This window comes from Styela clava, chromosome 9 (assembly GCF_964204865.1).
Source record: "Styela clava chromosome 9, kaStyClav1.hap1.2, whole genome shotgun sequence".
Lineage (NCBI taxonomy): Eukaryota > Metazoa > Chordata > Ascidiacea > Stolidobranchia > Styelidae > Styela > Styela clava.
In genome coordinates, this window is record NC_135258.1 from 7,269,578 (window position 1) to 7,281,059 (window position 11,482).

Sequence of the window (11,482 nt, forward strand, 5' to 3'; positions counted from 1 at the left end):
TAATCGAATGATTTAAACAAATGAATAAACATGAACTTTCATTGTATGGATTGCCACTCATCAACATGTAGAACTGAGTTTTTCAAAAAACAATTTATCTGTTTGATATGGAGAAATTGACATGTTAATCACAGCAACTATTTTGCATTTGGGGTGATCACTTTTTGCTGGAAAGTGATTATGAAAAGCAATAGGCTGATAACTAATCATTAGACGAACACTAATATTGTTGATCCATTCATTAATAGAATCAATTTACTCCAACTTATTCTATTTGTATTAATTTAGAAAAGTTTGGGCATCAAGCATATACTAAAATATTAAAGTTGAATTTCTTATTCATTTTTTTTATATTTTTAGATTGTTACAAATAGGATCAGACTATGAGTCGTTTTTGCAATTACGATATATTTTATGAATAAGACGTGTTATAGTATTTTTTGAATTTTTCATTTTTTTTTTATGTTATCTTAACTTCATTTTTTTTTTATGTTATCTTAACATAAATAAGTTGTTTTCGGTAGCAATAAAAAATTTAAAAATAACAGATTTTCTGACTTGCTAATTTTGTAATCTTAGTAACAAGATTATCAACTGAATAAGATGTAAAACATTTTAATCAGTTTGTCAAGAAATTAATCTAGGTATAAACATTCACTTTGATGTAATATGCCTTATATCCAATTCACGTTTAATATGAAGCGAGGTTTCAAGTTTTTTCTGGTTTAACGCAGCGATTAGCCAGTTTTCGGTGATGACTCATAAACTCTCATTTTCTCCATCCATACAGGAATTCTCACATAACGTTGTTATTTCAAAGTGTAATTATAAAGCATATGATGAAATCCTGGTTTTGTAGATACTAATATTGAGAAATTCCCCCATGAACTATAGAAAGGTTGAAGCAAGAAAGTTCTAATATCTTCGAATTCTCTAAAAAAGTCTGTCGTAAAACCTTACAATAATTGGATTAGGGAACCTTGACTGGCATACACTGTCATGAACAGCATGTTTTACAACTAGCTATGTGAAGGTTCCAGACAATTAGTCATCGGCATGTGAAATTACATGTTATTGAAACAGTTGGAATGATTCCAATTGATTGCATAGTCTACAGAATTGATCAGAAATATTGTTTGCACATGCAAAGGCCCTGCACAATTGAACCAAGACAATATCAACCAAGCCCACAAAAAGCACATAGGCCTATAGCAGGGGTTCCCAAACCAGGGGTCGCGACCTCAAATTAAGTCGGAGTGATAAGTCGGTAGGGTCGCAAACAGGTCATGAGGTCAGTGAGGTATGGTAGAGGATGGATGTACAAAACATCTAAGATTTGACAAACCATATTAAATTTAGCAGTTTGTACCATGGCTTACTGTAAAACAGGCCTATAGGCATCGCTCTATGCTTATGCTATAGAAAATGTAGGTGATTGTGACATCACTGTTGGTTTTAGCTTATTTTACTTAATACCACCACATGACCAAACTCAAAGGCCAGTAAAAGAAGCTGTAAAGTTTCATGAAGAATATATATATTGACCTGGGGTCGCACTGGACCCTCGAAAGTTGTCTTTGGGGTAGTCCCGAAAAAAGCTTGGGAACCCCTGGCCTATGGCATAACATTTTCAACTGCATATGTGTATATGAAAAAGCTCACAATAGTTGTATAAAAGAACATTTTAGTATTTCCCATTTCGTTCAATTCTTCATATTGACTAGACGAGAATATCGGTCGGAGACCGAAGACTTATCGATCGAAACTGCGGTTTTGATTCATGACTCTATAGTCACACCGCGTGTCCCATCACTAATTAATTAATAACTCGCTAATTATAAGACATAATTCATCCAAAATCAATAGGCTTCTGGTCCGAGATATGATGAATGCACATGCAAAATTTGGAGCAGATTCAACCACGCCTTCGTGAGATATCGCGTGCATCTAACAGACAAACAGACAAATACCTATCAACATACTTATCGATCTTTAGAATAATATATGAATTACTTACTTCATATCCCAACACAACCAGACAGTAGAAAAATGTCCCCATCCTAACTTTCTCACGACATGATATCGATTCACAAATAAATCTCCAATTCTGACTGGATGATATCCACCTGAAACAAAAAGTATAAAACAGACTGAGAAGCAGGTCAAAACGTTCTTGTGAATTGCGATCACTAGTGCAAACACACAAGAGAAATAAAACTTATAATGTCAAATGGTACAAGATATATAGCAGTTGATTGAGGTGCTTAAATACTTCTTTTTTTGTTTTAGTGAATACTTACTCACTGACTTCGAGAGTATTGTAGCAGGAATCAAAGTGACTATATTGAGACGGACAAAATATCACAGAATAAAATTCATGAAAATGTGATGCATGAACTTTAAACACCTTAATATATACCAGTATAACGATTTTGTTTATCATTTCAGGAAGAATAGTTTTAATAAAGGGTTGTTTTGTCGGTGAACACTGATTTCTCATTGTTCAAACAATAAAATCAGCCATCTAGTCACTAGTGATTTACTAGATATTTCAAACCTAATATTTCAAGTTTTCAAATGTAAATTGCTTTGTTGAACATTTATGATTCATCCTAACAAAGACCAGGTACACATCTTCCAATCAATTTGTAAGCATTATTCCTTTACAACAAATGATCAATTTCAACATCATATTTCAACACCATGAATTGATAAACACCCAATTAATTAGGTTTTTTACTTCGGTAACGGGTATGAATAACCATGTTGGAATAGCTTGACTTGATTAGCCAATAAGATTTTGTAAATAAATATGATTCAAAACAAAAGAATCTGTAATGGATGTGTTTTCAAAAAAAATCATTTTTCATAAAAATAGCAGCAATTCACAGCAAAATATTCAGATTTTAAATTTTTCATCTTTAATTAAAATAATATATTTTCCAAATATGAATTTGTTTCAAAATCGATGCTTTTTGACAAACTCATTTAGCTATTGATTAAGATTCTTATGTAGGCCTATGCCTTGGGATAATTAAATTGTATAACATCACAAGAATATATAATAGAAATTCCCTGAAATACACAGATGCAAAAATAAATATAGAGTATTTTCATAAATTGATGACTATTTTTCTTTCCAACAATTACTAAATTATTGCCAATCCAACACATTTGAAGATAACAAACAATTTCTAGGAAAGGGACAGCAAACATCTATGAAATATTCAAAGATAACATTCAACTAAAGACATATCAGTCTGCTGTAGAGAGTAATCAATACTGTTCAACTGCAACCCAGTAATCCAATTTGGATGCTGCATATTCAAGAAGTCTCATGTTCAAGTTCAAGTCAAACATGAAAAACCATTCACAGAACCAATACCCGTGAGGTAATAGGAATTTTGTGTTATAGTGTCATTAAGGTGGTATGTGATATAGTGAAAATGGAATAAGAATTCTTTAATATAAAAAAGAAACTTTCCACATTAACTCAAGTAGTCTCATGGTTAAGTCACATGTAAAACCACTATCCAATTAAAAACCACAAAGGGGGATAGGGACTTTGTGGTATAGTGTAATATAAAAAAGAAAGAAGTTTTCACATAACTAATTTTATTTAACATTGGAACCGGCTCAGTGTTCACACTTGATAAAAAATTATGTATAAAGTATAATCTATAAAGCATTAATAATAAGATAAACATTTTTCAGCTTTCAAAAAATTAAAAGGTAAAAGACTATAGGTAATAGACTTGGAATAAGAATTTCTACATAGTAAATTTTACATAGTCACTGCAATAAAGACAAAAGTTTATCCATGCTTGAACATCTGGAAAGAATCTGCAGCTATAAAAACTTGAAATGCATGGAATTATTAATAAAGTCTATATTAAATTAGAATTTGCTTTGTGATGATAATTTTTACATAATAAAAACCATAACTTATCATACTTTTACAATTTGATAAATTTTAATCCAAGGTCACAACTTCTTGATATATTGAAACAACATGGAGTGATAATGTTAACATGAACTGATAAGCTGAAGTGTTCTGTGTGAAGCAACAGCAGTTGATGATTGTTGCCTGATGACATACATTTTCACAACAGATACTACTAAGATAAGATAAGGCAATACTATGCAGAATATTCAATAAATTCATTCATATAAAAAATATATCATTAAAATTGAAACTAACTTAGTGAGAAGACTGAAAACTACACATCTTGCTATGTTCGTTTTTCAATCTTATTATTAGGTTCAGTAAGAGCAAAAATAGGCCTCAAAATTACGAATTAGTTGTAAAGTGGGCGCTTCAGAAGTATGTGTACTAATGAGGAGGTAACTAATTTTGTTCGCCTACTTCACAACAAGTTTACTTGGCTAACACAAACAGTCCCCAACCTGTAATAGAACTGCAATAGAATAACATTAACATTATGGCCTAACCCTAGCCAGGTACACACACTACGGGAATACCAGTAAGTGGGCATATCTCAAAGAAACTGAGGAGAAAATGTTAAATGAAGTCAAAAGTATTTGCTCAAGAGTTTGAGAAAAGGCCTGCACCCCTGATCGCTTTTTCATTTTTCGTAATATAAGTTGGGTGAGGCATTGGGCATTGCTCTGTTCAAATAGATCTATGATGAAGCTGTAAACATTATATGACATAAAATATAGATATATAGGCCTACATTGTCAATGTCAGGAAAGCGATAAAAACTGAACCCACAAAGTTCCAGAACAATTTGCGAAAACAAATAAATTTTAGTGGATAGAAGCTGCTTAATATTTAGTCAAAGCTTTATGAAAATAAAAAATCAAACGACAGGAAGTGAATTCACATAAACACACAGAATGAATAATCATTGCAGAAAACTCAAATAAACCAAGGGCAAACATCACAAAAATTATTATAACAGGAAGCAGTGAACAGTGACTATTCAAAATTGATTTATTAGGAAACAAAAAATGAAGTTGAAACCTCAGGGAAGGGAATATTATGAGTCTATGACCTAATCAACATTTGAAATGTTGCTTATCGCATAACATTACATTCAATTTTAAGTGTAAATAACACAACATACAAAAATATTGCTGTGGAATTTGCATATATCATCAAGTGGATGACTTTTATAAAGTCAATGGAAGCATTTGAAATTGGCTTTTGATTGCGAAACAAAATAAAAGTAGTTTATACTGCTAGTTTAAAGCAAATGAATGGGATTCCTGTTTCATTCCATGTATATTAGGCCAAATTGATAAGGTATACTCAGAAATGTACAATGCAATGCTGACTGCAAATTCAAACTGAATAAAAATTGGTTCGAAAAACGTGTCAAAATTTTTTAGTTTTAATAGGCATGAATGGCAATGTACCCGAGACTAAATATAAAAATACATTTATGAGAGTATATTGTTACATTGTTGAGGTCACAAAAGTATGATTAATAAAACCACTACAGAATCCATTTATCCATTCTCAACAAGAATCGGCCTTGATGGGTTTCATATATAAAACTAGTAGCAGTTTTGGCAAATAAATAAGAAGGCATCTTGAGTAAAAGGTTTCTACTTTTGATTGAACATGGAGATTTGAAAGGGAGTGGTCGTTATAAACAAACGGTCAATAGGTTTGTAATTGATGGAGAACAAAAGCCGAGTGTTTTTAATTGGTTACTGTGAGGTAGGGTTGCACTCGATTCTTTTCAAATAAAATACGCGAAGTGATATAAGAAATGTAAATAAAAGATTCATCATCACTACGCTACCGTTTCAATCAACATTGTGAAAAAATGATCAATATTTTGAAATGATTTTCACTTGGAAAAAAATTAATAATTGTTTACATTGTTATGAAATTGATTACTTTGTAATTAGTTTTTAGTGACTAATTTGATATTATGATTATTTTGGAAAAATCCTATCAATATTATTGGACAACTCGAACAAAGTAGGCTTAAAGACCTGTGAATAGGCCTAGACATGAATAACTTCAAAAATGGCAAAATTTCTAGATTCAAATAATCTATAAAATTACAGCACTTCAGTATTAACAGAATTTGTCAAGGAAACAGTGAAATATATATTTTCAATAATAGATTTGAATATCCATAAAACTTGATGAATTCGATAACCCCTAAGTATCTATCCTTTATTAACCTATCTATTCCTGTTAAATGACACATAATTTAGGTATATTTGCAACTGTAATTCAATAATTATCACAATTTGGTGTCTTTTGCTGTGTAGCAATTGCAATCCAAAATTGGTACAATATTTGAAATGAATGAAAATCTTTTTGAAACAAATAATTTTTGTACATTAAAAGCATTCAAATATTTTAAATATAAAAGAAGTAAAGTTGAAGTTGATTCAAATGTTTATAAATGCAGTGGCCCATTTCGAACTTCAAGTCATGTATAGTCAGTAAAAAGCATTCTCTTCGATACAGCAGTCTAACCTGCCATGCAAACCGTTAGTTCGGTTAAGATCAATATTAAATGACACCTTTGGGAATTCTTCTGCACTTTGGTATTTCTTTGGTCAAATTAAACTTATCAATCATAATTTGTAACGAGGCATTCTGCTACGATTCAATGCACAATTTTTCGTTATAATATCACCTCAATATTTTGATGACATTCATCCAACTACACATGCTTATTTGTCTTTATTTTGGCAATGACATTTACAGAATGACAACTGCTAATTCGAGTAGCATCTTTGATCTTAGCTGTAAAAGCACAAACGCTGCACTATATGAGTAGGAAAATGCAAATAAACAACTTTTTAATGATGTATCGGTTTAATAAGATGGAATCACACAGTGAAAAAAAATTAATAAACTAATTTGGTCAAGGCAAGCTATTATATTATCATATTATGATGGTGGTAGTTTGAATCCAATGCAATTACACTAAGTTTATAATTGGATTTTTTTTAATTCGAAAAACCATATTTTTTCATATGAATAGGGTAGGATTTACATATTTATCCAGGGGGAGAGAAAAGCTGTTTAGAAAGCTTATTCATTGAGCCACAGCCTCCATTCCAGTTACCAGTCCATGCCAGATATGGGATTAGTTAGCCAGCTATTCAGTTTCAGATGCATGGACTTGAATGAATTCCTAAGAAATGGGCTACTGTAAGTGATATAATAGGATTTTAAGCTTTTCATATAAACACAGTTATCAACTATTAATTGTTATAAATGATTCAAAAAAGTCAATTGCAATGAGAAATTGGAGAAAACAATGAGTGCAGACACTTCCTAATAGTTGAACAGTAAAATTACATCAGGTCAGGTCATTATCATGGTTGTCTCGTTTTTCAAATATTTGAAATCCATTTGAAATCCATACTATCTACAGACAGAATGTTTATTTAGCAGACAAACCATGACACAGCCAGAACAAGAGAGTTATCAAAACAATTGACATCATTAAATAAATGGATGAAGACTATGATTTTGAACTGATGGATTATTTTTTAAATTTTTGTTTTTCTAAAATGCACGATTCGAAAATAATTTGAAAATTACAATCCTTTTTAATGTAATGCCAAAATAACTTTTTAAATTCAATTCAACAACCATCATGAGCATGGTACAAGGCAAATCAGAATATTTTATCAAATATAAATTTGAACATTACTTTCCAAATAATGAAACCATACAAAATTGCCTGTGAATATTTAGGTTTCAGTATATAAATATTGAACCATTCAAATGGAGCAATCGAGGGCGCAATTCAACAAAGAATACTCTGAATTGCTAAAAACAGAGCATTGGCATTGCATCAAATACAATTCACTTTGAAAGTTTCAATTTATAAAAGATCCTTGCGTGATTCATGGGTTATTAAGGAGAAATTCTACTTGTTTTTCACTAATTTTCTCTATGCTTTTGTACCCGTGGAACTGTATGCTTATGATGCAGAGAGGCTATAGCAAGATAGACTAACTAACATGGGAATATTTTTGTAGAGTTTCGTCTGACCAAAATAAGACAATTATATACTTCGACAATTATATATGACAAATAATTTTGTATTCCATATTAACATTAATATTTAAAAAAAAAAGACTCACACACAACGTTACAGAAATAAATTTGTAATAGTGTTCAACAAGACGCTTGGATCACTTAACAGAATTAGACTTCCATTTATGTCTTAGAAATATTCATATATATATTTCCGGTCATCTGCTTAGTGGGTCAAGCCTTCCTAATTTGAGCATCTTTACTTAAATTCACTTTGACCTTGTTATAACAACAAAAACATCACAATGTTTTATATAATCATTCTGGTTTCTACTTGAGGCAGATTGTTGTTTAGAAGCATTCAAGCATATAGTCCTCTCATTCCATTTACGTTTAACTCGAGCATAGACGGTTGGGAATGACAGTGACGTAATTGATAGTATGTTGTTACAAATAGTTTGAGTTCAAAATCCAATTTGATGAATAAAGGATTAAAATCAGTCAATGAACGAATATCATGGCTTATAGGCCTATTGAATAAAAGTAGTAAAATATCAAGTTAATGCCATGCAAAAAAATTTATACTTATTTTATTCATTGGTAATCTGACATATCCAATTTAAATTAAGATTTGTAAGATAAGGATTTGTTATAATTATTCATGGCGTTTATCATTTATTCCTTCTTAATGGCAAAATCATAATTTATGGCAAATCCTATATAAACAAATGATGTTAATTGTGGTATATATATCAAAATAAACTTGGTGAACAGACAATTGGTTCACAAACAATACTCAATGTTGAAATGGATTGAATATTGAATTGAGATGGACAAGTACGATAGATAAATGGCTGTATGGAAGATTGTATAAGTAAAACTTTTATCTGGATTCCTTTTAATCTTATTTCATTTACATTGAAATCTTTGCTAACTACTAATATTTCAGGTGATAACCTACAAGAAAAAAAAATTGAATTGACAAACCTTTGCAATAATCATTTGGGTCTTCCTGCTCATCATCATCAGATCCTCTCAATTCTTCATCTTCATCTTCTGAGTCTTCATCATGGTTTATCGGATCATCGTAAGGTGGAGGATTCTCATCCTCATGATGATGGTTGTTGTGATTTGCGGATGAAGGTACAGGAGCAGACGAAGAATGAGTGTGAGAGTGCCTTCAGTAGGAATAAAGTTTTGTAATAATATTTCAATAAAAGTAATAATTTTTTTTATTTCACACTTTATCAAACCTCTTGCTCCACACAAGTCAAGCAATCCACTGATATACAGCATTATATGAAAAACTACCTTTTTTTTATTTTCTGGTTCAGCATTGCCCAATTTTACTATACTCTAGGTGAAATGCCATCAACAAAACTACTATTTGATCTATCCACAAAGAGGTATTTACCCTTTATAAAATCATGGTCTACATTAGATTGCTAGGCACAAAGACTGATAGTGAATACAATATATCGTATGGTATATTCAGGATTTCCCTAATGGCCATATGGTTTATGAAGTAGCATAATATAAAGTTAGTGTTGTTTAGTTTTCTTATTCAATGTATTCTCTCTGAGGAACATGAGTTAAGATTTTTTTATTTGTCATAGAAGCAAAAAGAGCTTCTGCAATAAATATATTGATGACGAGAGTCGTGAAGTCACAGGAGTCATTGCCCAGCCACCATGTACAATATTTGACCTTACATCAAATGACAAAAAATAATCGCATCAATTACAATACTTCAATATGTTATTTATCTAAAAACAATTCAAAACCAGGAAGAAAAGTTAAAGTTCGGATCACAACACTGATCTAATTTTTAAATGAAGCTTTCAACAAAATCTGCCAATACCTGAAGAGGTTAAATGAGCTTGACCTAAGACTAACAGGAAGTGATAATGACTGTGCTAATTCAAAATGAAGTGAGGATGAGTTGGACAGGAAAATCAATGTCAAACCTAAATTGTTATCTATTGTGTCAAGATGAAAAAACTCCTACGCGTTGATGTGGGTCATGAATAGTTTATCATAGCACAAGGAAAGAACATTAATAAGGGCATTTCGACTAAATTTCCTCCTTTTATTATATCTTGAAATTACATTATCTGCAAGTGCATAATCTCATATGAATAACAATTTAATTGCTGTATCCAGATCACCATAGATCATCAAACAGAGTTAGGTCCCAATATCTAACCACATTAGAATTTTTATCTTACAATCAGTAGAATGTGGAATTATTTCACTTCCTTATTACTACAAAGTGTTTAAACATCGAAAACTATCATAAAACAGATAACATTTAATAATAACTGCAATTTAGAGCATTGACAATTATTTTCAACTTTCCTGCATTTTTTGTAACACATTATCCAAACACTATTGTTTAACACAGACATCTTGTTTACAAATACATTATAACAATCCAATACAATTATAATGTGACAATCACCCTTACTCCAACCACAAGGCAAATGCAATAATATTATCAGCCCAGGAATTGATAGTTCGCATTCAAGTCTCATAGTCATGGGTAATACAAATCATTTTTCTAAAATTCCAAAAATCTCCGTTGCACACTTGGTAATCTCTCACACACAAGTTGAGAAACGCTGGTTTAACATTTGGGGTCTTGATTTTTTCTTTTTTTTATGAAGGCAACTTACTATTAATATTAAGGTTATGTTAGTTATAAGAAATGCTGTACAAAATTTTAAACAAACCCGTGTCTATGATCCTTCTTTTTGTTTTTATCAGATAAGCGATTTTTTGGTTTCCTTTTCTTTCTGGCTTGAATTGCAAGAACTGTAAAATATAAGTTTCTCAAGATGAAAACAAATAATACTCAGGAAACAAAGTAATCCTAGCATAAATTATAAGCCGACCTTCTAAAAACAGCCCTAAAACGGTGAATTTATAAAAATTTGAATATAAGCCGACCCTACAAATAGTACGATCTAATCCTGCGAACTTAGCATGGTTGGAGTTGTAGCTGTTGAAATTAAGTTAGCATAATGCTATTTTGTTTGGGTGTGATCAGAGTTATGTGAGTATAAGCCGACCCCATAGTTTTGCAACTTTTTTCGAGTTTTGTACTCGTCTTATATGCGAGAGAATATACAATATATCAAAATAATTCAAAAATCTAAGATAGCATAAAATAAAGCAAATGATCACAAGATTTGCTTATAAGAATAGCAATTTCAAACTGTACAAAATGGATCTTTCAAGGTTGAATGAATGAAATATATAAGATTTGTAAATAAAAAAAAGAGATGTTAATACTAAGTCACATGAATAATTACAATGAGATTATTACAAAATTGTTAATCAAATGATTCACGTCAATTACTCAATGGCAAGTTCGTTAAATACCTAAAAAGGCGCCCAAAGTGTGTGTACCAATATGGAAATACCTAATTTTTTGTCGCCTTCTTTACATCAAGTTGTTCGAAGGGACGAAACCTATGGGCAGGGGGTATATTC

General features: G+C 31.1%; 1 protein-coding gene across 2 annotated transcripts in view; it reads right to left on the bottom strand.

Moving 5' to 3' along the window:
- Positions 1–11,482, bottom strand: part of LOC120339515 (SRSF protein kinase 3-like) — a 29,271-nt gene that overhangs the window by 17,432 nt on the left and 357 nt on the right. For both annotated transcript variants that reach the window (XM_039407660.2, XM_039407661.2), the window contains exons 2-4: positions 10,720–10,801; positions 8,975–9,165; positions 2,018–2,126 (exon numbers count right to left, since the gene is read on the bottom strand). In XM_039407660.2, coding sequence (XP_039263594.2) covers positions 2,018–2,126; positions 8,975–9,165; positions 10,720–10,801 — 382 coding nt within the window. The remainder of the gene's footprint in view (positions 1–2,017; positions 2,127–8,974; positions 9,166–10,719; positions 10,802–11,482) is intronic.